The sequence below is a fragment of the Podarcis filfolensis genome, assembly GCF_964270895.1.
Source record: "Podarcis filfolensis genome assembly, chromosome: 10".
Classification (NCBI taxonomy): Eukaryota; Metazoa; Chordata; class Lepidosauria; order Squamata; family Lacertidae; genus Podarcis; species Podarcis filfolensis.
In genome coordinates, this window is record NC_139612.1 from 20,359,756 (window position 1) to 20,387,697 (window position 27,942).

Here is a 27,942-nt window from a genome sequence, read left to right on the forward strand (position 1 = left end):
TTGGGAGAATATGGAGGGTGGGACAACTCAGTAACCTCAGTAACAATTTCACGTGGAATATGGAATTCTTCTGCCATCATTCAGACGGACAAGCACCGATCCCCCATCAATAACTCACAAACTCTGTTGACATTTGCCGCTGTTCTGCTTGTCAACGGTCTGCCAGACGGAGGGTCATCTTCAATGGTTTGCCAGTTTTCACTTGGCAAATTGGCACTGGCCATTTGGTTTTCCGCCTACCTCGCCGTAGCAAATCGTCACAACTCCTTAGTTTTGGCGGTTAGGCATTGGTAGGGGTATTGTTATGTAGATGTGTTGGGGGGGAGGAGCTCCATCACCTCCCCCAAATATAGAAGGGTAGTCCGGTAAAGGATTCCGGGGGGGCGTTGCCTAGTCCAAAGCCTATGGAGGCCAGGGCCTAAAGTGCACCCCCAATCGGTGACCCCAGAGGAGTACCTAGTTGATGTGCATCAGCAAGGCTCCCCCTGCTGGTGTTAACCCTTTCCAGTGTTCAAGCAAACAGGCTGAAGCCGGATAGTCTGATAGGACCAATGCCTAAGCCAATACCGCTCTTACCTGTAACCAATAAAGTTGTGGCCAATTTTAGCCCATTAACCTTAAATAACTGTGTCCTGTGTCTTTATTCTTACTGGGGGGAGGCGGGAACTTGCCACGCAACTTCATCTCTGTACACAATTGTGAGCATTTCGTGGGTTTCTGATGCCAATTGTATGCTAGAATATTTCTCACTGTCCGATTTCTGTGACCATTCACCAGACTTTCTGGTCACACCTTGTATTAGCTATTGTGCAATCCAAAACATGCCAAGTCTCTGCTCCCTTTTAAAAAAAAAATGTTGTAAAGCTCCAATAAAACGAGTGGCTTCTCCATGGCTGCACACTTGTGGGTGTTTGGAGAAGTTCTCGTCTCACATCCAAGAATAGTTCATAAATTAAGGAGGACCAAGAGGTACGAAACAACATATTTAGGGCCAAACTAGATGTGATGTGATTGGAGCACCCAAGGTCATTTTCTTGTTCAAAAAACAGCTGTGAGACATGTGTGTGATTTTAATTAGTGCTGCAATAGGGAGGTTAAGTTAACTTGCAGCTCAGATCTAAAGCAACCTGCCTACAGGGTAATTTGTTCAAGAAAATGATTTCACGATCTCCAGTCATGGCACTCCCATGTCGTGTCTGCGTTGGCCCTTAGGACTACAGGACCTGTTTGCCATCATTACCTAAGTGCAAATGCTAGAAATGGGCATCTGGTTCTATAGATGAAGATGTGCTGCCTGTTCTTAAGTGCATATTCTTGTACTACTATTTTGCTATGCCATAAAACTCTTCAAAATGGAATGAGATTTGTTTCACCGGCAATATAGCATTCTAATCTGTACCTAAACTTGAGCAACATATATCACATCCTATATAACATTACATTTACATAGCTTACAACTGTTTAAACATTTGGCAATATTTCAAGTAACGTCTCCCCCTCCCTTTGCCCTCACCGCCATTTCTCGTGCTTCTCTGTCTCCCATTCTGAAACCACAGATACGTGTGGACACATCTTGATTTTATAAGGCTTTGCGGAAAGTGCCACATGTCTTGAGTTATGCTGGTATGTTCAGCCACTCAGAGAAGTGTGTAAAAAAAAAATATCCAAATCTGGTATGGCCTGTGTATCACCACATGGGAAAGAGAGGAGGCTGGAACCAGGCACTTCAGCCAAGCAAAGTTACATTCCAAGAACCTTCCTGCCATTCGCACAAATGCGGCTGAGGAGGATTTCTGAATACACCTGGTTTATTGGACCTCGCACATGATAAGGGGACTGAGAATTTGAGGCGTAGGCTTGCAGTTTCATCAGGTTGCTTTGGCTGTTGAAAAATTTGCCCAGAGCATAGGGCCTCGATAACACCATTGCCATGGGAGAGCTTCCTTCAGAAGCTTTAGATTTCACCACCTGAAAAAGAAAGAAAATGTGCTTGTGAAACTTTCATACGGGTGTTTCAGGGTAACAGAATGCAGAATCCGTTTAAGCTATGGATGAATTGCGGAGGGATAGCTAGATTCTATTTCTGCTTTATTTTGGATTAACCTAACAGGCTGATTAACTTCCTCCTGGAGCCTGATTGGTCTTCTCCTGCAAGCCAATCAGTTGTTGCATTCTAGGATCCTACCTGCCTATTGTTATAGGATCCAAGCTTAGTACGTAACAGATTGCTTTTAAAGTCTTGTCCTCAAGCTATGCTGGCCAGATGAAGAGAGGATTGCTAAATTCCCTACTCTGATGCATCTCCAAATTACCATACTTTTCCATGTATCAGACGCCCCCATGTATAAGACACCCCCTATTTTTGGGGACTCAAACTCTGAAACCCCATTTTAAAACACAATATACTCCTATAGAGACTCCTTATACTGCGTTTCTGCTACTTCTGTCCCTATACAACAGCATTTCATATCGGCTATAAATAATTTGTCCTAACAAACCCTGACTCCCCTCCAGGGAGCTCTCAGCCGCAGCGTCTGCATGCGCCGCCATCTACAAAACGGTTCGTGATAATTTTGAAGCATGGAACGTCATCGCCCGTGTTGTCAAGTAGCCCTGCTTGAGCTTCAGGGCTCAGAGACCTGCTGCCGCTATCGCTTTTCACTTCTGAGCAACTTGAGCATTTTGACGTGACTGCAGATTGACTTGCCTCCTCTAATTCTTCAACTGTTTCATTTTGAAATGCTCCATGACTGATAATCTCCGAGTGCACCGTCCTGCTTTTCACAGTAGGGATCATTCTGGTTGAAGTCAAGCACCTGAAACCAAACCAGCTGACGCAGCTGCTTCTCCTCTTCCTTTCATTTCAGCACATCAGCTCCAGACAAAACAATATGTTGATGTGCTTTGAAGTGCTATCCCATTGAGGCTCCTCTAAGAAGCAGAGTGGTTCCATGATATATTAACTCTGAGGTTTGTATCCAATGGAGACTCTTGCCTCAGCAAAAAAGGGCTTCCACTAGCACAAATCAGGGTCCAATCTACATTTCCCAGACATAGCTGGTATTCGGCCCTCATAAACAGCATCCTGGCAGAAATCGCTGAAATGTCCGGTAAAACCCAAACGTATGGCAGCCCATGTTGGAAGTGTAGATTTTGGCGAATTTCAACAGCTTTGCCTCAAGCTCAAAATTTTGTGTCCAGATTTTCAAAGCAGCCCCCTGCTTTCTCCCATACTGTTCCAGAGGGCCCCCAAACTCTCAGGAGCAGCTTTTGGGGATGACAACATGGGGCTTAGCAGGATAGAGGCGATCAGCTGGCAGTGGGTATTCTAACTTGCGCAGATGGAAAGGCATTCCTCAAAAATATCAGGGGATCAGCCTTAATTGTTGAAGGTACTTTCCATGTCTTTTAGATGGGCTAAATGGCAGTTTTCCCAGTAGTGGCAGTTTTCCCAGTAGTGATGTATGGAAGTGAGAGCTGGACCATAAAGAAGGCTGATCGCCAAAGAATTGATGCTTTTGAATTATGGTGCTGGAGGAGACTCTTGAGAGTCCCATGGACTGCAAGAAGATCAAACCTATCCATTCTGAAGGAAATCAGGCCTGAGTGCTCACTGGAAGGACAGATCCTGAAGCTGAGGCTCCAATACTTTGGCCACCTCATGAGAAGAGAAGACTCCCTGAAAAAGACCCTGATGTTGGGAAAGATGGAGGGCACAAGGAGAAGGGGACAACAGAGGACGAGATGGTTGGACAGTGTTTTCGAAGCTACCAGCATGTTTGCTCATGTGAAAGCCAACGGGGCTTACTAGTAAGTGCATTCAGGGATGCAGCATAACGTCTGAAGCCCTAGTGTGGGTTGCCTCGGTGTGCTTGCATTGCAAATCTTTGCACCAAAGCTTGACAAAATGTTGTTGTTGTTTAGTCATTTAGTTGTGTCCAACTCTTCGTGACCCCATGGACCAGAGCACGCCAGGCACTCCTGTCTTCCACTGCCTCCCGCAGTTTGGTCAAACTCATGCTGGTAGCTTTGAGAACACTGTCCAACCATCTCGTCCTCTGTCGTCCCCTTCTCCTTGTACCCTCCATCTTTCCCAACATCAGGGTCTTTTCCAGGTAGTCTTCTCTTCTCATGAGGTGGCCAAAGTATTGGAGCCTCAGCTTCAGGATCTGTCCTTCCAGTGAGCACTCAGGGCTGATTTCCTTCAGAATGGATAGGTTTGATCTTCTTGCAGTCCATGGGACTCTCAAGAGTCTCCTCCAGCACCATAATTCAAAAGCATCAATTCTTCAGCGATCAGCCTTCTTTATGGTCCAGCTCTCACTTCCATACATCACTACTGGGAAAACCATAGCTTTAACTATACGGACCTTTGTTGGCAAGGTGATGTTTCTGCTTTTTAAGATGCTGTCTAGGTAAATCTCTCACTTGATAAAATATAGCCCTCTAATTATCTCAAGGCCCCTCGGCACCACCGTCCCAGCAGGGGGCAGGAAGGAACCATGTGGCTCTTGGATGGGTGCTGAAAAACATCTGCCCCAGTTGGGGTGCAGGGTGGGGCAAAGCCAGTGGCCATGATCCCAGATTGCTAGCGGGATCCACAAAAGCAGCTTAGAGTTCAGACAGGAATTGGGACGTCCGAAGGCCATGGCAAACTAGAAATGCTCTATTCACAATACAGTGGTACCTCGGGTTACAGTCGCTTCAGGTTACATACGCTTCAGGTTACAGACTCCGCTAACCCAGAAATATTACCTCGGGTTAAGAACTTTGCTCCAGGATGAGAACAGAAATCACATGGCGGCAGTTCAGCGGCAGCAGGAGGCCCCATTAGCTAAAGTGGTGCTTCAGGTTAAGAACAATTTCAGGTTAAGAGCAGACCTCCGGAACGAATTAAGTACTTAACCCGAGTACCATTGTAATGTTTTGGCCTTGTTTAGCCCCCCCCCCCATTATTGCTCCCTAATCTTGCTTTGGCATGGGCACCCTTGGCTCGCGTCAAGGATTAAATGACAAGTGATTACCTCGTGAAAATGGCACCCGCACTTCCCTTGCAAAAACTCCTTGTACCGTCCCATAGTAATAATAAAAGTATCAACCACTTCATAGCCATATTGCTTTGCAGTGTTCAAAATTGCTTGGTTTTCCTTCCACAGACCTCGCACTTCGGCCTGCAATTGAAATCAAGTCATCTCATATTATCTCATTTATCCAGCTTTTGGTTAAATCAAGACATGCTTTCATTGGGACAGTAAGCATATGGATATTATGTACAGGCGTTGGGCTGGAGAAAACATAACCTTAATTCTTGAGTTATTTGATCAGTGTTTCCCCCAGCAAATAGTTAAGCTCAAACATGTATTTCTTCAAAAGAGAGGGAGGAACAGAGGGGGAAATATTGTGTCCCTTAGATGTTACACCTTTTTAAATAACTGAACCCCAAACTTACAGATGTGCACAAATGAGAAGGTGCAAAAAGTGCTGTGCTCCAGTGTGGTAGTTTGGGAAGAGAAACAGAATTCTACCACACCACATTGCATCCATTTAAACAATTTTCCCAATTTTTTATATTTATTATTTTATTATGTTATTTATTTGGTTGATTTTTATTTTATTTATTTTTATATTTTATTTATTTGATTGATTTCTTCATCCGATGATCACAGGGTGGTTTACAACATAAAAACACAAAAATACATACCATAGTAACAAACAAAAGCCTTGCCCACCCCCAGCAGTTTAAAAGGCCAAAGTCTGTTTAATTAGCCAAAGCTCTGGGAGAATAGATTTAATACATTTGGTATGTAAAGCTGTTCTACAGTAACAAATGCATAGATGGTACATAGCCTGAAAGCCATAGATGACAATAATTGTATGGTACTGTATAAACATGTTTTTATTTTGGTGGTTGACAGAATGGATGAAGGGGCTTAAATTGTGGATACGAACTATCCCTAGAACCTGTTTTCAATGCCAAGGCTCAACTCTGAAACACTTGATGTCAGAAAATATGAATGGGCCTCTAGGCAGGTGCAAAGTACATTTCTTTAATCACTGAATATTCATAGAGAGGTTGCTCATCAGGATTTAAGGGAAAGGGCTTCCAAACCAGGCCAAACATTAACTCCTTCTGGCCAAGTGTTTGGATTTAAAGCCAATTTAGGGAGCCTCGTTAAAATTAAGGTACAGTGCTGCTGCTGTCTGTTTGTCAATTTATAGTTTGTTTATTTGATTGTATGTTTGTCTGTTGGTTTGTTTGCTTTCCTGGCATAAATTTATCTATTTTAAAACAGTAAAGATATAAGATACAGTTAAAAATAAATAAAATAAAATAAAGGTACAGTGGTACCGTGGTTGTCGAACTTAATCCGTTCCGGGAGTCCTTTCTACTCCCGAAACCATTCGAAAACCAAGGCACGGCTTCCGATTGGCTGCAGGAACACTCACGTCCAGGTTTGCAGTGTTTGGGAGCCAATTTGTTCAAGAGCCAAGCCGTCTGACAACCAAGGTACCGCTGTATTAGTAATACCAAAACATGCAGCACCATCTAGCTCAGTAAGTAGAGCAGGAGACTCTTAATCTCAAGGTTGTGGGTTCAAGCCCCACATTGGGCCAAAAGATTCTTGCATTTGCAGGGGGTTGGACTAGATGACCATCATGGTCCCTTCCAACTCTACAGTTCTACGATTCTATGTGTTTAGGATGAGGCACATCACATAACCTGGCAAAATATAATGTTGTATGGGCAAAGCAGCTGCGCTCGACAGGAACATGCCCCACCATATTTCTGAGGAGCAATGGGTCAAACCAAATAAAATTGCAAAACCATCCTAACAGAGAAAAAATGTAACCTACTGGTGACAAGAAATGCACTCCATCCACTGGCAGGTGAAAGCCCATTCCCAGGGATTTTATCACTACCAGGATATTTGACAGATTCGCCCTGTGTATCAAATGAAATAAAACACACACGTTTTATTTACAGATATATAAAACTGATGTACAATAATAATAATAATAATAATAATTTATTTATACACCGCCCATCTGGCTGGGTTTCCCCAGCCACTCTGGGCGGCTTCCAACAGAATATTAAAATACAATAGTCTATTAAACATTAAAAGCTTCCCTAAATACCTCTTACTTTAGTCTCCATAAACACCATAAACACCTCTTACTTTTGTCTCCATTTCATATACTGTCCCATACAATGCAGAATCAGATAAAATGATGGGGGTTTTTTGTTTTTTTTCTGGGAGCAGCCAGTTTGATACTGAGGATATGAGCTATCAAAAGTGTAGCACAGAGTTTGCGAGCCCTTGGCTATCCCCACGATACATTCCGGATCATGTTTTGTCAGTGAATTGTAGCTCATTTTGGTGAGTAGGTTTTTTGTGACTCACCTTTTGTGAGTAGGTATTTGTGTGACACCTTCCCAGCAACCAAAGTGAGCTCAAAATGGCTTACAATAGTAGCAAAGCACTGACAAATGAAAACATGCCCTAATACAAAAAACTGATGAGTTATGCAGAGTTGGCAAAGTTGACACATAAACTACGTGAGGAGGACAGTCGTAACTTCAAGGCAGATTGGGAACCTTTTACAAGCTATTTAAAAAAACAACAAAATGATAGAATATATGACAGATAAGGTAATGATATGTACAAACTTTAACATGCAGAGAATAATCTGTGCAAACAAATCAGAGAGGTGAGCTGAGGGAAGTCTTTGGTGAGGGGGAGAGGGAGGGATGGGGAGGGGGATTAAAAGGTGGAAAATAATGTAATTGATTATTTGGATTGATAATTTGTTCTGTTGAAATTGTCTAATAAAAATATTTTTTTAAAAAAACAAAATGCCCTAATACAAAAGAAATGCATGTCATTCCATAATTCACAGGCTAAAAATGAAGGTTGCAAGAGGACAGAGATGGAGACAGTGACATAGCATGGGTTGCCAGTGCCCGGGGCCACATGAAGGGGGTACGTATGCACATTCCACTGTCTAACGGCATCCCCATCACCCAGCAGATCGCAGCCCTAGAGCTAATAAAAGAAGAGTTGTTCTGTTGTCTGGAGAGGGAAGGTTGGCATATGTCCTGATTTTCCCAGAAATACTGCAGCCTGCAGCAACGTTCAACAACTTTGGGCAAAAAAGGAGCTTTTCTCACCAGATTTTCACTGTTTGAAATATGGCAACCCTAGAAGAGGTCACTTCCCGGTTCACATGTAGAAACCCATTTTCAACTGAAGCACACAGTTGTATTGAGGCAGCACGGGGTGTTGAAATTTTGCACCCCTAACAATTTTGCGCCCAGGGCAACCGCTCCTATGGCCTCCCCCCACTGCATAGAGCACTAGAAAAGGTATTGAAATCCTTTGGAAGAATGGGCTCTGTGAAGATGACTGCCAGAAAACCTCCTAGGCACGGAGAAGTCATCATGCGAATTGAAGTGGAAGTTATTTTACAGTTTGGTGTAAGAACAGCAACGAAAGACTGTAGCGTGGACACTTACCGCTTCAGCACTTTTTGAATAATATGTAAGTGGTTGAAATTGAGCCATTGGACACCACCGACAACTAATATAGTCTGGTCTGTGTTCTCTAGCGGCTGTGATCTGAAATAAAGAAGAAAGCCAAAACTGCAAAATATACCCTGCCGCAGAATCAGAACAGATGGCAAGCATTCACTTCAGCCAACCCTACAGGCCATTCCTGGCCACAAACGGCTGATGTCATTTAAAGTTACATAAGCTTAAAGAAATTAGAGACATATTAAGTATTTATACTTTTTCTCGTTTTCTTTTTGCACAAATCTAGATATATATTTGGCAAAGGCAGCACACACACACACACAAACACACACACACACACAAGGAAGAGAATTTCAGCATTGTGCCAAGATACCAGCATTGCACTAGAATTCGAAGGAGGTTACAGGGTGACCTCTTCACAATACCCATGGAATACTACTGAAGGGGGGCAAGAAGAAGAAATCTGTGTCAGATGATACATCACTAAGAGGCAGAGTGTGATGTATGGCTCAGGACCGCAATACCTCAAGGACCGCCTGTTTCCATATGAACCTACCCAGACCCTGAGATCATCTTCTGAGGCCCTCCTTCGTGTGCCGCCTCCTCAAGAGGTCCGGAGGGTGGCAACATGAGAACGGGCCTTCTCTGCAGTGGCTCCCCATCTGTGGAATGCTCTCCTTAGTGAAGTTTGCCTGGTGCCTTCATTATACACCTTTAGGCGCCAGGCAAAAACGTTCCTTTTTAACCAGGCCTTTGGCTGATTTGATTAGAATAGAATAGAATAGAATAGAATAGAATAGAATAGAATAGAATAGAATAGAATTTATTATTTATACCCCGCCCATCTGGCTGGGTTTCCCCAGCCACTCTGGGCGGCTTCCAACAAAGTATTAAAATACAGTGGTCTGTTAAACATTAAAAGCTTCCCTAAAGAGGGCTGCCTTCAGATGTCTTCTAAAAGTCTGGCAGTTGTTTTTCTCTTTAACATCTGGCGGGTGGGTGTTCCACAGGGTGGGTGCCATTACCGAAAAGGCCCTCTGCCTGGTTCCCTGTAACCTCACTTCTCGCAGTGAGGGAACCGCCAAAAGGCCCTCAGCGCTGGACCTCAGCGTCCGGGCAGAACGATGGGGGTGGAGACGCTCCTTCAGGTATACTGGACCGAGGCCGTTTAGGGCTTTAAAGGTGAGCACCAACACTTTGAATTGTGCTTGGAAACGTACTGGGAGCCAGTGTAGGTCTGTGCCCTGTACATTCTATGCCCTTCTAAAATGGGGCTCTTTTCTGGGGGGGAGGGTGTTATCGGGTTGTTGTTTTTATTCTGATTATATATGTTGTGCTCTTTTCTGTGAACTGCCCTGAGACCCCTGGGTATAGGGCGGAATATAAATTCAATAACTAAAAATAATAATGTAGACCTAGAGGCATTTACTGAAGCTCTGCATTATAGTAATAAGGGCTGCTGACTTGCCCCCCCCCCCCATTGAGGGGTCCCAGCATCATGTGATGTGTCCTGCCAACGCTCTTGTGTTGGCAGTGGGGGATGGGGTGCATGGAGGGTGATCTTCCGAACATCCCGCGGATATACGCCAATGCTTGCCCATGCTTGCCTGGCGGCAGGGGTGGCAGCCCCTTCAAAATTGGGTAAAGGTCTCAGCTACCTGTCCACAAATATTGAGGGGACCAAAGCCCATTCTGCCCCCTATAGTTGGCACTCCAAGTAGTAATTCCTTCTCATCAATACAAGAATTGCATAAAACATCTACAAGAGACTCAGAACCTCTCACAAATTTCTTCCCTCTTGTAGCTAGAGCAGGGGTCAGCAAACTTTTTCAGCAGGGGGCCGGTCCACTGCCTCTCAGACCTTGGGGGGGGGCGGAATATATTTTGAAAAAAATTATGAATGCCCCACAAATAACCCAGAGATGCATTTTAAATAAAAGCACACGTTCTACTTATGTAAAAACACACTGATTCCTGGACCGTCCGCGGGCCAGATTTAGAAGGCGATTAGGCTGGATCCAGCCCCCAGGCCTTAGATTGCCTTCCCATGGGCTAGAAAATGCTGACATAGAGACATTGGATGCAAGGAAATCAAGTAAATCACTGTCAAAAATGGAAACAAACGCTCCATCATACCTGAGTAGCAGCTGCTCAAGAGCCTCTTCGAAGGTTGGTCTTTGCTTTACGTCAATCCAAAACTGGGGGTAATAGGAGTAGCTGATAAAAGTGTCCCCGTTGTTCACGTTATGATAGAACTTCATGTCATGAGCCTTTTGCCATTCTTGGAGAGTCTCGTTCACTCTTTCTATTAAGTAATACATCATCCCTCTGTTGGTGGAATCGCCAATGAAAAGAACCTTTAAGGGCAAAAAAAAGCATATTGCAGCATTTCATGTTCTCAAGTTTGCAGGCATCTGTGGAACGAAAGCAGCTTAAATCGAAGCGCTTTTACTCAGCCGAGAGGCTATTTATTTGTTTACTTATAGTCAATGAATTTCTACACCACCGGTTGTCATAAATAACCTCCAGGGCCGTTTGTGTGCAGAAAATCATTAAAGCGACAAAATGCAATCACACCATCAAACCAATACTAACATCCATAGGAAGCCAACAACGGAAAGCTGTTCCCCGTTACAAGTGGACAACCTGGATCAGCCACTTTCGGACTTCCGGTTAGCGCCAGCGCTTAATGGCGGATCTCACCCGGAGCTCCGGGAGAGATCTGCTTCGTGGGTTCGGGTCCTGTCAGCTACGGCGAAGCGGGGACCCTCAAAAATCACAGGCGCGTTGCCTGTGAACCGGAGACTCGGCGGGCACCTTTGCACCCCCCCGACGCTGCGAAATAGCCTTTTTAAAGGCTGCGGAGCAGCGGAGGGGTTTTGGAGCGGTGCTGAGAGTCGTCTTCACCCAGCCTGCGAAGCGAAGCCGCGTCGCCATTAGCGGAGAGCGCTGATTTCTTCCGGCGAAATTGGATTAAAAGAACAACTATCCGTGAGTAGGATTGACCGCTAAAATATAATTGGACTCTAAAAATAAAGAAATTGGGCACCGAGACGGACAAGCACTAAAAAGGAAGTCTGCTTTCCGTTCTGTAGCAAGATCAAAGCGAAAGGCACTCTAGCTGTAACTGCTTGAGAGGAAATTTGTGGGAATTAAGAAATCCACCACCAAAGCAAAGAACTCCCTCCCCGAAGGCAGGAGGGGGGGGAAGAAGATTTTAAAGTGTTTCCCTGCCAATTTAAAAGAATTGAATTAAGTACCGCTGCTCTTTTACCTGGGATCGGACTGCCGGAGAAAAGGAACCGGCTAAGGACTGTTGCTATAAGAAGGCTAAAAAGTATCTTTAATTGACTTTGGCTACTTCCAACTTGAAACATTGATTTTGTTGCATTGCAAAGTTACTTACAGGACACTATTGATTGGGATCCCCTTGAAAGAGAAAAGAAAAATTGGAAGGGACTAGGAAAACTTTTGTTATTTTTTTGAAGAGTATGGGATTATTTTGAGAAGTAAAGAATTGACTCTACGCCCTCTAGAGGACCTACAAATTGTTTCAGCAACAAGTGGAGTTTAAAATCTGAGAACTTTTGTTTGATAGCTCCAAAGTGTGGGAATGACCTTGACTAAAAGACTTTGTTATGGCAGATGGTAAAGAGAAAGGGGATTTACAAGAAACAACCTTGAGATCTGGCAGACAATATAAAATTGACCCTTCCATGCAAAGAAGGGCTTCTGTAATAGGAGCCTCTGGAACTACAGTTGCTGCAAAGCCAAAAGTGAAAGCAATGTCTACAGAAGAATCATTTGCTAAGGTACTGGAGAAGATAAATGACTCTTTGGAGGAATTAAAAAAGCAAGGCGCAGAGACTAAATTGCAAGTTGCTGAAACTAAAGTACAAGTTGCTGAAACAAATAAAAAAATTGAAGAAATCTCTGGGAAAATTGACTTAAATACAAAAAGTATAACTGACCTTGGGAACAAAGTGAACTCAAATGCAGAAGCAATTGGGAAATTATTGGAAGATTCATCTACAACACGAAAGATAGCCGAGGAAGCTAAGGAAATTGCAACTGCTGCGGAGGAAAAATTTCCACCAGTTTACAAGAAATTGGACGAGTATGAGTTGGCACTCTCTATGCAGGATATGCAACGTAAGGAGAGGAATTTAAGGATCAGACTTGTGCCGGAAAAGGAAGGAGACAACTTGGTGGACTATTTGACAAAAGAATTTTCTGATTTCTGGAAGCAGGAGTTGGAGAAAGAAGACTTTAAGATAGAAAGTGCATTTAGATTGGGAACAAGACAGAAGAAGAATCGACCCAGAGATTGTCTTATTACTCTAAGATCAAAGGAGGAGCGAGATAAAATACTGAACCTGCATTACCAAACAACCCTTCGAATTGAAGATTTTTATATTGAGATCTTTAAAGACATCCCTAAGAGTATCTTGGACGCAAGAGGACATTATAAGGACCTGGTGATATTGCTGAAGAGGAACTACATACCATTCAGGTGGGAATTTCCCCAAGGCTTGTCTTTTAAATACAAGGGAAAGAAGAGAAGAATAAAGACTGTAAGTGATAAAGACAAGTTCCTGGGAGAACACGAAGAAGACCTACAGAAAGAGACATTTCCAGGACAAGGGCATCCGTCACTGGACACGAACACGGCACCACCGACAGACGAGGAACAAAAACAGGGAGCTGTAGGAGGAAGGAGTAAATAATCCCATCATGGCTCTGCAACTTCTAACCTGGAATTGTAACGGTTTGAACATTCCTAGGAAGAGAAAAAATATATTTCATGCCTTAAAGAAAGACCAACTGGACTTGATTTGTCTACAAGAGACTCATGTGACAAGAGCACATAGAAAATTACTAATAAATAAAAGACTGGGACAGGAATTTATATCCTCAGACAGAGTAAAAAAGAGAGGAGTGGTGATCTATGCAAAAGAAAAATTGCAACCGAAACAAATTTTTAAAGATGATCAAGGAAGATATTTGGCAATTGAAATTCAATCCCAAGGAGAGAAGTATTTGATAGTGGGAATCTACGCACCAAATGAAGGGAAAGCTGAATTTTTTAAGAAGTTGCATGAAATCTTGATGGACCATATGGATTACAACTTAATTTTGATGGGAGATATGAATGGAGTAGTTTCAACAAATATGGACAAAGCACAAAGACAGGTAATAACAAAAGATGGAAGACTACCAAAGACTTTTTTTGAAATGACTGACAATATGGACTTGATTGATATTTGGAGAACAAAACACCCATTAGAAAGAGAGGGAACCTTCTTTTCTGAAGCCAAAATGACATGGACAAGGATTGACCAAATTTGGGTGACTAGCAGTATGGCGCCGAACATAAAAAAAGTAGAAATCTGCCCAAAAACTTTCTCCGACCACAATGCTGTAAAGATGGTGATGAGGCAAACAACAACTGGTTCCTTCAGATGGAGAATGAATGACACCTTATTCAGAGATGAGGAGATCTGCAAGAAGGCCCAAAAAACTTTGAAAGACTACTTTGAAATCAACTTAAGGTCTAAAGTAGAAAAAAGAATAGTATGGGACGCAAGCAAAGCCGTGATGAGAGGGTTCTTGATTCAGCAAAATACCTTAAAGAAAAGAAAGCAAAATGAGAAGAAGGAGAGAATTTTGGAAAAGATAAAAGAAGGGGAAAAACAATTAAGATCGAAGCCAAAATCCCAAGAGATTTTAAGAGAAATTAAATTCCATCAAACACAATATATGGAATTGATGAATCAGGAATTAGAGTGGAAAATTAAACAAATGAGACAAAAGACCTTTGAATCTGCTGACAAATGTGGTAAGTTATTGGCTTGGCAAATAAAGAAGAGACAAAAACTCAACACGGTGACAAATATAGAGGTGGAAGGAAAGAATATAAGCAACCCAGTGGAAATTAGGAACTGTTTTCAGAACTACTTTAGACAACTTTACACACAAGGGCCGCAGAATGAAATGGATATACAACAATTCCTCGAGAAAAACGGGCTGAAAAAGGTTTCGCAGGAAAGTAAAGCAATTTTGAATCAGGAGATATCAGCACAAGAAATAGAAGATGCCATTCAAGGCATGACGCTGGGCAAATCCCCCGGGCCGGATGGACTGACTTCTAAATATTATAAAGTTTTGAAGGAAGGACTGATACAGCCCTTGAAGGAAGTCTGTAATGAGATTATGGAGGGGAAAAGGGCACCTGATACGTGGAGTGAGGCCTATATCACACTTATACCAAAGACAGAGACTGAAAAGACTCAACTTAAAAACTACCGACCCATCTCGTTATTGAATGTGGATTACAAAATCTTTGCTGATATTTTAGCAAAGAGACTGAAAAGAGTTTTGATGGAGGAGATTCATGGGGACCAAGCGGGCTTTCTCCCAAAAAGGCATTTGTCGAACAATGTAAGGAATATAATTGACATTTTGGAAAAGCTGGAAGTGAATATAAACACTAAGGCTGTTTTGATATTTGTGGATGCCGAGAAAGCCTTTGACAACATTTCTTGGAGTTTTATGTTGAAGAACCTCCGGGGGATGGGGGTAGGCCAAGGGTTTGAGAATGGTATAGGTGCAATATACTCTGAACAGAAAGCGAAACTCATTGTAAATAATGTGGTCACAGAAGAGTTCAAGATTGAAAAAGGGACACGTCAGGGGTGCCCTATCTCCCCACTACTTTTTATATCGGTCCTGGAGGTTTTGCTTAATATGATTAGGAGGGACCAGTTGGTTAAAGGGATTCAGGTCGGAGCTAAACAATATAAATTGAGAGCATTTGCAGATGATTTAGTACTTACATTGCAAGAGCCAGAAGCTAGCACGAAAAGAGTTTTGGAAATAATTCAAGAGTTTGGTCAAATGGCAGGATTTAAATTGAATAAGTCAAAGACAAAGGTTTTGGAGAAAAATTTGACACAGATAGAAAAAGAAAGGTTTCAGAACGAGACAGGGTTGACTGTGGTTAAAAAAGTGAAATATTTGGGTATAAATATGACAGCTAAAAATGTGAATTTGTTTAAAGATAATTATGAAAAAACTTGGAGAGAAGTGAAAAAAGATTTGGAGATTTGGTCTAATTTAAAGCTTTCCTTGTTAGGCCGAATTGCAGTTATAAAAATGAATGTATTGCCAAGAATGTTGTTTTTGTTCCAAGCACTGCAAATAATGGACAAAATGGATTGTTTCAAGAAGTGGCAAAAAGATATATCTAAATTTGTCTGGCAGGGCAAAAAGCCCAGAATTAAATTTAAGATATTAACGGATTCAAAGGAAAGAGGGGGGTTTGCCCTGCCAGACTTTAAATTGTACTATGAAGCGGCAGCTTTCTGCTGGATGAAAGAATGGCTGCTTCTTGAAAACACAGACATTTTGGATTTGGAAGGTTTTAAAAATATTTTTGGGTGGCATGCATATTTGTGGTATGACAAGGTTAAAGCACACAAAAGTTTTAAAAATCATATTGTCAGAAAAGCACTATTAAATGTTTGGGTTAGATATAAAGACTTGCTGGAAAATAAAACTCCAAGGTGGCTGTCGCCAATGGAAGCTAAGGCAGTTAAAAAGTTAAACATGGAGTCCAAGTGGCCAAGATACTGGGAAATTTTGGAAAAGGAAGGGGACAAACTGAGATTGCAGAGCTTTGAGAAATTAAAAGGGAAGGTGAGAGACTGGTTGCACTATCATCAAATAAATGAAGCGTTTAAACTGGACAGTAAAATTGGCTTCCAGGTGGAAAAATCAAAATTGGAGACAGAACTGTTAGAACCCAGTACTAAGAATTTGTCAAAAATGTACAATTTGCTGCTGAAATGGAATACACAAGATGAAACGGTTAAATCAGCCATGATTAAATGGGCTCAGGACATTGGTCATAATATTTTGTTTGCTGATTGGGAAAAGTTGTGGACCACCGGGATGAAATTTACGGCATGTAATGCCTTAAGAGAAAATATTATGAAAATGATATATAGGTGGTACATAACCCCAGTCAAGCTTGCAAAGATTTACCATTTGCCTGATAATAAATGTTGGAAATGTAAAGAAACTGAAGGTACATTTTTTCATCTTTGGTGGACTTGCCCGAAGATTAAGGCATTCTGGGAAATGATCTATAATGAACTTAAAAAGGTATTTAAATATACTTTCCCCAAGAAACCAGAGGCCTTTCTCTTGGGTATTGTCGGCCAAGGGGTGTTAAAGACGGATATAACTTTCTTTATGTATGCTACAACAGCAGCTAGAATACTCATTGCGAAGTACTGGAAGACGCAAGAGCTACCCACACTGGAAGAATGGCAGATGAAGGTGATAGACTACATGGGCTTGGCAGAAATGACGAGCAGAATCCGAAACCAGGGAAGAGAAGCAGCGCAAGAAGAATGGAAAAAATTCAAGGACTATTTAAAGAAATATCACAAAGTTAATGAAAGTTAGAATGATGTTGGACTGGAAAGTAAATGGTTACTATTAGCAATGGTTAAGACAAGGAGAATAAGGAAGATTAGTTTAAATCTAAATTAAAATAAGGGAAGATTTGCTGAGTAATCGATAAGAATTTGGAATACAGAAAAGGGAGGCATGAGGAAGTCGGGGAAGAAAGATATAAGAAATTAGGATATGAAATGGTACATGTTTTTTTTTGTTTTGTTTTTGTCTTTGTATGTTTATGTATGTTATGCTTATATGGAAAAATTCTTGAATAAAAATATTATTAAAAAAAAAATGGATCAGCCACTTTCAAATACTTGGGGGGGGGGGAAATCTGCCACATATAAATGACATCAACCTGCCTGCTGCAGGTATTTGTAGGTATTTGTGTTCCACTAATTCTGGCAAGGCTAACAGGTCACTAGAAGCATCCATGTTATGTAGAAAGACAGGAAACTGAATTATACTAAGGTGTAATCTACGCACATATAAAAACCATTCTGAAAATGCTTTTTTTTAAAAAAAGAAGCGGCATTTTTAAAAAATACATTTAATTTTCCATAAGGCCCGCCATCGCCATCTAGTGTTGCATTGTATATTGCACGTAAAGCACACTTAAAACGTTTCTTTGCAGCTGAATAGCTGAGTCCCAAGTCTACATAGTCTGGGATTGGCCTGCCAAGCTTTCAGGCACGAGTTTTCCCCAGTCCCACCCAGAGATTGAACCTCTGATTTTCTGTCCAAGCACTGGACAGCTATGCTGGAAAATGACCACAAGCTAAAATTTAAACTATTTGACAATTGCCTAGTGTAGAAGGGAGTCTGTGCTTTTTGCTGTAAGGACCAAGCATGGAAATATCTCATTATGTCTATAAAATGGGATTAAATCGTGGAATTAATTAGAGAGGTATCATAAATCAGGCACAGTTAAGAGACTTACAGCAGAATCGAACTGCATCTACTCAGAAGTAGGTCCTACTGAGCTCAAGCTTTCTCCCAGGTAAGTGTGTTTTAGATTGCACCTTTAACTCCAAAATGCTCATTTAGGTAAAAGTATACAAGTTCCTGTTTAAACAGGTGTATTGTAAGACCGTTAGTAAATATTGTCTTTTTAATATTTCGTGTTCTTAATAATACATTGCTGAGGGCGTTTTATTACAGCAGTAAAATGTGAATTGCTTTCTTACCATAATAAATAATATGTATGCTTCATCACCTTTCACTTAGAATGTAATTGTGCAATTAGGTATACCTAGTTATCTGAACAACTACTTATTATTCACGACCTGTTCCTCACTTCAACTTTTTCTGAAAAGTTGACGTGTACAATAATTAAAGTTTTATGCTTCAGCACATCACTGAACTATTACGGTAAAAGTTAATTAACCATAAACTTATATGAGGTTTTGTGACACAGATGTAAAACTAATTAAACCATTTTTATTTGGTTTTCACATTCCCCCCCCTCCCAACACTGTTAAGCTCATGTCATTTCCCAAATGGATACAATTTAACAAATGTAATATAGCCTTCACATAGTTTGCGTTAATAAGGGCGTCAAAGACAAATTGCTGCATATAATATGAAAGGAAGTGAGTAAAGAACTTCTCAACCCGGAATTCCTTTCAGTCTCCACATATGACTGATTAACTTTGCTAACACACCATTAATCTATATAGACCCTCTTTTAAAAAAATGCTTTGGGGAATTTATATATTCCCCCTTTTCATGTCTCAGCCAATCCGTGGCTTTCATTTCACCACAGGTGATCTTGAGTTAGTACTGACAGAAATAATTCAAGCACAAGGTCACATGCATGGAAATGCGGAAGGGAAGTGGTTCTGATGAAGGCAATAGCACCTATTAGAGATAGACTGAAACTCCACTCCTGGGCGGAATCTACACACATATTAAAAAACCGCTGTGAAAATGCTTTTAAAAAAAAGTTTTGAAAAATACGTTGAATTTGGCATAGCTCACTCTCACCATCTAGTGTCACATTTGTATATCGCGCTTTACAACGCATTTAAAATGTTTTATTTGCAGCTGTATAGCTGAGTCCCTGGACACATTTAATGGCTCCCATTGGACCAAGCATTCATTGGACAGCATAAGTTTGTGTGTTAATTTGTGTGTTATGTTCCAGCTTTCACGTGACGTAAAAGCCACTTCTAGAAATCTAGCGGAATAACGTGCAAGTTTAGTGCTAATTTCCATGTTATATTTGCCTCCAGAAAAAAAATATGTTTGCAATCCTGGAATCCACTTGCAAGCCTGGAAGTTTGTGTAGGGCTGTGCACTAATAGGGTGCTTTGTAAGTGGGATTCCTTTAGGAATATTTTTTTCTCTCCTCAGCAAGTGATCCTGCAGGGTCCCGGGAGAGGCTCCACAACCAGCTTTCCTTAAGAAAAGCTCCTTTTCCTACAGCTGGGTTTAAGTGTGCTTAACTGTAATAAGTGTTCCTTAATTTGGATAACATATAGCAAAATCCGTACTTTTTTTTTTTTACTTACTTGTAAAACTTGTGCCACCGGCTATTGTACCTGAGCCACAGATCTCTGTCAAATGTTAGACAGTCAAGCCATGCCTATTAAGAATTGCATTTCCAAGCAACCATCTTAGAATGTTCACTACAAGAAAAGTCAGTCTAGTGAGGTCCGCCTGAGACCTGCACAAGAATGTGAAAGAAGATTTGTTAAGATTATTAGGCAGAAGCAATGCCATGCATTAGATACTCAGCAAAGAAACAGAGTGCATGCAAAGTGTGTCTATTCTCCAACCATAATACAGTGGTACCTTGGTTCTCAAACACCTTGGTACTCAAACAACCTGGAACCCAAACACTGCAAACCCGGAAGTAAGTGTTTATGAACTTTTTCCAGAAGCTGAACATGCTCCATTTTGAGTGTTACGCTTCCGATTTGAGTGCCTCACTTCCGTTTTGAGTGTTACACTGAGGTCTGTCTGTTTTTGCTATTTATTTTGTGTTTTTGTTTTTTGCGGCTCTTTTTGTGTGTGACTGTGTGGAACCCAGTTCAGCTATTGATTGCTTGATTGCGTGACTGCAGTACATTGTTTATTGCTTCCATTTTATGGATCAATGGTTTTGTTAGATAGTAAAATTCATGTTAAATTGCTGTTTTAGGGGTTACTTATAAAAGTCTGGAATAGATTAATCCATTTTGCCTTACTTTCTATGGGAAAGCATGCCTTGGTTTTGGAATGCTTTGGTTTTGGAACGGACTTCCAGAACGGATTAAGTTTGAGAACCAAGGTATCACTGTACGTTGTGTTTTAGTCTTTGTCTGAAACATGTCACATCTTAATGTGTAACTGGGACCTACAGTGGTACCTTGGGTTAAGAACTTAATTCGTTCTGGAGGTCCGTTCTCAACCTGAAACTGTTCTTAACCTGAGGTACCACTTTAGCTAATGGGGACCTCCCGCTGCTGCCGCGCGATTTCTGTTCTCATCCTGAAGCAAATTTCTTAACCCGAGGTACTATTTCTTGGTTAGCAGAGTCTGTAACCTGAAGCGTCTGTAACCTGATGCGTCTGTAACCCGAAGCGTCTGTAACCTGAGGTACCACTGTATTTCATTCAATGCCTGAATACTGTCAAGTCAAGGCCAATTAGAAATGGAAGCGCAACGGTCACAGGGAGATAATTCTGAAGTAAATCAAGGCTACTTTAATATATTAATAACAGAGTATATTCATGTGCAAACTTATGCCGAAGAATGTCAGGGCAATGTATTCAGTGCTGAGATAAACTGAATCCCTTTTCAGCTTTCCTGTTCCAAATTTACAACCTACCTTTTTGTTTTTTACACATTGTTGGAGCTCTGGCTTGTTCACAATGGGATATTGACAATCGTGCGGCTGCCATGTTATCTGCCTCCAATCACAGGTTCTGTTGTCAGAACAACTCAGACAGGGCACAATCCATTGTCCTAAAAACAGAACATAACCACACTTTTGTTTTCATCTGGGCTTTTGTTAAACACACTTGTATTTGCTGTTACTAAGAGGAGGCGTCTGTGACTAGGACCAGATTTCTTTCCACCGCCTGGTCACTGACTGTCAGACAAGACCTCAGTGTGACAAGCTTTAAGCTTGGCAGAATAACGCAAGAATCTTATTTCTGTATTTGCCTTTCCTCCCAGGAGCTCAAGGCTGTGTAGAATACCCCCCACCCCATTTTCTCTTCACAACAGCCCTGTGGGTTAGGTTAGGCTCAAAGGTGGTGACTGCCCCAGGGGTCACCCAGTGGGAATTTGAACCTACTTTATACCAGGTCAGATCATTTGTCCATCTGGACCAAGGTTTCCCATCATCCCTGACCACTGGTCCTGCTAGCTAGGGATGATGGGAGTTGTAGTCCAAAAACAGCTGGAGACCCAAGTTTGGGAAACAGGCCTAGGTTTTTCATATCACCTGCTACCTGATCCTTTCAACTAGAGATACCAACGACTGAACCTGAGAACTTGCCCATGCAAGGCTTGAGCTCAATCACGGATTTTCAATCCCTTCTCTAAACATTGCAAAGTTATAATTTTTATAATTAATTTATACAACACTAGAGAGGTGTTGAATAAAGTTCATGCTCTCAACACTTGCCTCTCCTGGTTCCTTAGGAGATTAGGGCTTTGCACTGTAGTAGCTAAGGAAAAGCCTTCCTCATTCTGTATAAAGCTTTGCCCATCTTAAGCTGCCACCATGAAAGGAGAGTTTTCTCTCCTTTAATACTATTTTAAAAGTCTTTTTCACCAGCTCATTTCCATCAGTATCCTATGGATGTTGACTCAGGAGCTAAAACCCATTGTGGTCAAGGGAGCTTATTTCTTGATAATAATGGGTATAGGAATATCTAGTAGTAGTAAGGAATTGTGCACTTTTTAGCAATATTAAAATATTGTTATATAGCCAACAGACATTTGTTTCTCAAGAAGCACACAGAGTTCTGACCTAACCTAGCTGTGTCATCAGCATTCAGAGTTCATGGTTCATCCTTGATCTTTTTCACTTAATGTGGCTCCCTGTAGCAAAATAACCTGCATTCTAGTGGGAACAGGATGCCTTTCTGAACCTGTATGAAATATATCAGGAACAAACCTTTTGTGTCTCCCGTTTCACATGTTTTCAACTGCGGCTCTGAAATGGCTGACAAGTAGTCAGCAGAGAGAGGCTGCAAGCCACAGGGTTCTTCAGGATGAATGAGTGTGCCACAATCCTGTATTAAAATGTGCAGGTACGATTTGTTAACACCCAGCCATTATTTTGTAATATCACATATAAAATACATTGGACAATACAGCATTAAGAACTCCCCAGTTAAGAGAATGTTGCAAGGGAAGCTGTTCTTTCCTGGTTCCTGCTGTCAGACTTAGCTGGCTCTGAAACATAACCAAAAATCAAACATGCACAATCCCAACTCTGCAAATATTGACTTTTTCTTCTTCTGGGGATGCACAAATCTCTCAGTCGTAGTTTCATTCAGCTTCTTGTTTTCAGAATCTTAAGATCAGTTTTCCACATTTCCACATCAGTTTGCAATTAAAAAAAGAAAAGTTATCATGAAAATTCGTCATGTTATCTGCATCAATTTGTGGCGCTGTGGGTTAAACCATAGAGCCTAGGACTTGCCGATCAGAAGGTCGGTGGTTTGAATCCCTGCGATGGGGTGAGCTCCCGTTGCTCAGTCCCTGCTCTTGCCCACCTAGCAGTTCGAAAGCACATCAAAGTGCAAGTAGATAAATAGGTACTGCTCCGGTGGGAAGGTAAACGGTGTTTCTGTGCGCTGCTCTGGTTCGCCAGAAGTGGCTTAGTCATGCTGGCCACATGACCCGAAAGCTGTACGCCATCTCCCTCGGCCAATAAAGCTAGATGAGCACCGCAACCCCAGAGTCAGCCACGACTGGACCTAATGGTCAGGGGTCCATTTACCTTTTTACACATGGTGGTTTGCAACTTTGCCTAATATACCAATTTTGCAAAGCAATTTTCCCCTAAAATAATACATTTTTTGTATGTCCTTTTCACGGATATATGCATTTCTAAGGATTCTTTACCACAGTTTATGCACTTTTGTACATGTTACTTGGCTAGATAGCTGTATTGCAAAATTCAGAGGAGTGTGCATTTTGAAGGATGATAGTGTTTTGTTTTGTTTTAAATTTCTATACAGCTCTGCATCTGAGGGTCACAGGGCAGTTTACAATACAAAGACACAAGTATACACGAGAAAACAAAAACGGTACCCCACCCCACCCCAGTTGAAAAGGCAAAGGCCTGGGAGAGGATTTTGCCTGACGCCTAAAGACATGCAACGAAAATGTGAGTAAGATAGTTCCCTTTAAATATGGACCGAATTGAATTTCTCCCCCATCCCTAAATGACAGCACAACAGATGTGTTTTGCATGTAGAAGGCCGCAGGTTCAATCCCATGCAATTCCAAATAGGGTTGGGGAAAATTCTGACTGAAACCTTGGAGAGCTACTACAGGTGCAGCACAGACAATAGCGAGAAGGGTGAACCAATCTCCAGCCTTGGAACAAGACAGCTTCATATACAGAAGCATCACAACCATGCACTTTCCGTTGGTGAATCTGTCAGGTCCGTATGGAACCTCTGGGCCCAGGATTTACACAACATTGGAACAGTAACCACCAACAGTACTATCAAAGGCTTCTACCATGTGGCATGACAATTTGCACAAGCCTTCACGGGCAAATTCCAGATTCCTGAACCAACTGCTATTGCCGTCGCCCGAGTGTCATAAGAAAACTGAACAGGGATTTTCTTGTTCATTTCTTGTGGATGTTTCAGGTATTTAAGCAACATGCCATAATCTTTGCTTTCCTTGCAGGCTGATTAAATGCATCTTTGCCTTCAATTCAGCTAGTGAAAATATGACCAAAAACGTTATTTTATTTTGTTTAATGTTTAAAACGACCCCTGATCTCTCGCAGGGGATGAATGCAGGACGTATGCAGTATGTGAGGGAAAGTTAATGTCTTGTGATCAAAGGCGGCATTAATATTGCCTTGTAAAATGGAGTGGCCAAAGGTCAGCCACTCACATTTACTTTAGCATAAGACACTCTGAGGATTTTATTCAGAGTGTGTGGCTTTGGAAGGTTCCTTACAGGCACTTGCAGAATGGCAGAATTTTCAATGCTTTATTCAAAGATGAAAGTTGACAAAACTTTGGAAGTCATCAAAAATATTGGACACTTCAAGAACGAGAGGCAGGCAAACAAATTATATTTCTTTTTGGGGAGGAGCACCCTCATTTATACAAGGCAATCAAGAAGGAACATTTGAAATGTTTGGACTGATTTCAAAAGAAAGCCAGGTTGGCAGGTGCCCTTTAAATCATAGCGTGATAATGTTATTTATACAACTGCAAGTCACAACAGAGAAGATTCAATAGGGAACAAAAAATGAGCACCTAGTTTAGTTGGAGTAGTACAGTTTATGTTGAGTTAATCATGCTGGCGTTGATTCCAACACCTGAACTCCCTGGAGGTCTCCTGAAGGGGTTCTACTGAACCCACAACTTACATTATTAATTGATGCTCAAGAGAGAGGTTGGTGCGAGACATCCTGAAAGGGAAATAAATTACACAACCTCTAGTGAATATGCCAATATGGTCTTAAATGGATTATGGCAACTGATTTCAGCAGGTTATTTGGTAACTTGGCTTCATGTCAGCTGAAAAAGCGACACGCTTGTATGTAAATCTAAGCAAGCCATAAATATATCAAGAATATGGGTTTCAAAATATTAGCAACAAGGTTGATTCAAGCTCGGGTCCATGTTCCTGAGATCACATGATTACAGCTATACTTCTCACATATTAAAAAGTTCTAATTTATTTAAAACACTTGAATAATTACATCCTTAGAGCATCAGCATCCTATGATCTCATCCAAGGCATTTTCTGGATTCATCAAGCTTGAGTCCAGCAATAAATCACTGAAATTGTAAAACAGGAGTAATAGAAAAATGAAATGAACTAGCTTGGGGATAGATCTGCACAGTTCTGCTGCCCTCATAAATAAATGTCTGTGTGTTGCCTTTGACTTGCTATTCATTCATTTAACTTGAATAGCATTTATATTTCAAGAAATTTAAAATCTAAAAATAAATAAATATGAACATTGCAAAAAAGCATCCTCGCATGTCATGGTGAAAATCAGGAATTCAAGAACCATGCATTCCTAGTGGTAAGGGGCACCATTCTTTTAATGAGGTACTGACTGATCACTAAAAACCCTGAAAAAGGAGAGAAAACTGAGAAAGGAGACTGCGTTTGGTGTGGACTGTCCATTCACATTCACTTGATCACACCAAATTGTCTGGTATGGGCATGCCATTAGGCATCTACTTTTGTCAAATTATGTTCTGAGTACTTCCCCCTTAATTAAACGATAGGTCCTATGCTTTGCCAAAGGGAAGGCACAGTAAGATTCCCACAGAACAACAGGAAACAGGAGGGTTGGTTATATTAAAGGAGACATATGCCCTCTAAATCAAAACAAGTACAAACAGGACTCACCCAGAAACATACGGTTGTTTTTAAGAGCTTTTCTAGTGATAAAACAGAACAACAATTGCCATTATGTGCAGGGCATTTGTTAGCTCTGAGCAAACAAGTTTTCCAGGTTTCTGAATCGCAAGGAAACCTGCAGCTCCTCTTTGCCCAATCGTCCAACAGAAAGATGGGCTTCCAGATCACAGGTGGTATAATATATCATATCATATAATATCTAACATAGAATATTCAGCTCCATGAAAAAATATCTCAAATATATGTCTCAAATGGGCCACAGAGAACATCACTCCAGGCCATAACAGAATGAAGTATGCAGTCAGCTTGGTATGACAGCTATATCTAAAGAAGAGGAATGGTATTCTTGCTTGCACTGTTCAGTTGTGACTACACAGCTCTATCTCACTTAATCAGGTCAAAATGAAATTACCAGTTCCTTCTTTGAAACATCTGCAACTCATTGCATTTTTTAAAAAAGGAAAAGCTCCTCATGTCCTCTCTTTAGTCAGCTGATGTCCGTTTTCATACACAACCAAAGTGTACGATGAAAAGTGATTAACAAATGCTGTAGGAAAAGTAGGCTAATAACATTAGTCGGAATGAGCTCATAAAAAGTCAAATAGGATTCTCACTGCAGAGAAATAAATTATGAGCAGATGGGTTAACCCCACTCTATCAAAAACGATTCATGCAGCAGAGCAAATGAGAAGCAAATGCTGCCATAATTGCCGCAGTGGTTTCTACTGCAACCCACCTGCCTCGGGGTTTTATCCAAATGATCAATGTATGTGTGCTCCACCCCCAGCCACATTCTGGGCTCTCTATAAAAAGCCTCAAAAAGTCCCATCTAAAAGCAACAGCACAATATCCAGCTCAACACATTGAACTCTTCTCTTTGCCCTCTTTTTGGGGGAACGGGGTGCTCAGAGTAGATATGTGCTTCCATGCTGGAAAAGACAAGAAAATGGCTGAAGATTTGGTAAAAAGTTCATGAATTAAATGACATTCCACCCTGAATGAATGAGGTAGTGGATAGCCTTACTCAGTGCTATTTTTCTAGAAAAAGAGGTGCTGCAACTCCCCATAAGCACCTCCCTTGTTCTCTTAAAATGGCAAGGGCGCCCACTTGAGAGATGCCAGGACTGAGTTACGGTGAGTTCTGGCTGGGAAAAAAAACCCTGGCCTTACTGATGCTATATTCTGGATGGAATTAAAGGGCAACATATAATCATTCATGATGATTTGCCAGAAATGGAAAGCGGTGCTTTTGAGGTTTTCTGTGTCAAGTGTTGTTTTAGGTACAGTTGTACCTTGGAAGTCGAACGGAATCCATTCTGGAAGTCCTTTCGACTTCCAAAACGTTCAGAAACCAAAGCGCGGCTTCTGATTGGCTGCAGGAAGCTCCTGCAGCCAATCAGAAGCCACGGAAGGCCTGTCGGATGTTCAGCTTCCAAAAATAATTCACAAACCGGAACAGTCACTTCTGGGTTTGCAGCGTTCGGGAGCCAAAACGTTCGAGAACGTTTGAGAACAAGGTACAACTGTACTACGTGCCTTGACTAGGCTAGCTGCAAACCAAACTAATTCATATCGGGGTTTTCTTTCAATAAAAAAAAAAGTAAGGTTTACTACAGCACAATGGCAAAGGATGAAATTTGCTGCCATTAGTTCCTGCACAACTAGTTCTCTGAAGATCTGGGCTACTCCTCTGGGTGTGTAAGCATCTGGAAGATTCCCTTTGAAGTAAATATGTTCTGATAAAAGTCGGAGAGGAAGTTAACGCAGCATCAGGCACACGAACAGGATTAGGCTGCTCTCCCACACAACGCCACAGACCCAATTAGTTCCTGCCCTTCATGCAAAAGGGGGGGGGGTTACATGTGTGTTGAGGGATAACACTAATGCAAAGCATACTCTCTTCGCAGGCATATCTCTTTGTTCGTGTTTACCGTCTACTCTCTAATATGCTTCCAACAGATCCGAGCCGCAGGGCTTTGATGTTTTTAATTTTGTTAATATCACAAAGGCCTCATATGAAAGCAGCGTCTCATATTGGGTGCGATGGCTGTATATCTATTAAAAAAAACCCGTGAAGCCATATGCTTCATCTCCCCATTTGGGGAATTAAGGAATCACATGGGTGATTGGTGAGAAGAAAACTGGGCTGCGGAAAAAGCAGCCTTCTTCCCGCCGATAGATTTCCAGAAGAAATTAACCAGGACGTTTCTCTGTCTACCTCTTTCTTGAGCGAGGGAATGTATAAAGGGGTTTTCCCTAGACCTTGACACAGCACAGCCCCTTGGTTCAAATCCTCTGCAATCCCTTCTATGATTTTTAATGGGTTGGGTAAGAACCAACCGGAAAGACATTTGTAGATTTCTATCCAT

General features: G+C 41.5%; 1 protein-coding gene across 1 annotated transcript in view; it reads right to left on the reverse strand.

Moving 5' to 3' along the window:
* Window positions 1–847: 847 nt before the first annotated feature.
* CPED1 (cadherin like and PC-esterase domain containing 1) overlaps window positions 848–27,942 on the reverse strand; it is a gene marked incomplete at its 5' end in the record, with an annotated part of 120,704 nt that continues 93,609 nt past the window's right edge. Inside the window, 7 exons of the mRNA XM_083574429.1 lie at window positions 848–1,968; window positions 5,025–5,171; window positions 6,856–6,943; window positions 8,516–8,617; window positions 10,670–10,890; window positions 20,814–20,950; window positions 22,113–22,230. Coding sequence (XP_083430555.1) covers window positions 1,741–1,968; window positions 5,025–5,171; window positions 6,856–6,943; window positions 8,516–8,617; window positions 10,670–10,890; window positions 20,814–20,950; window positions 22,113–22,230 — 1,041 coding nt within the window. The 3' untranslated portion in view covers window positions 848–1,740. The remainder of the gene's footprint in view (window positions 1,969–5,024; window positions 5,172–6,855; window positions 6,944–8,515; window positions 8,618–10,669; window positions 10,891–20,813; window positions 20,951–22,112; window positions 22,231–27,942) is intronic.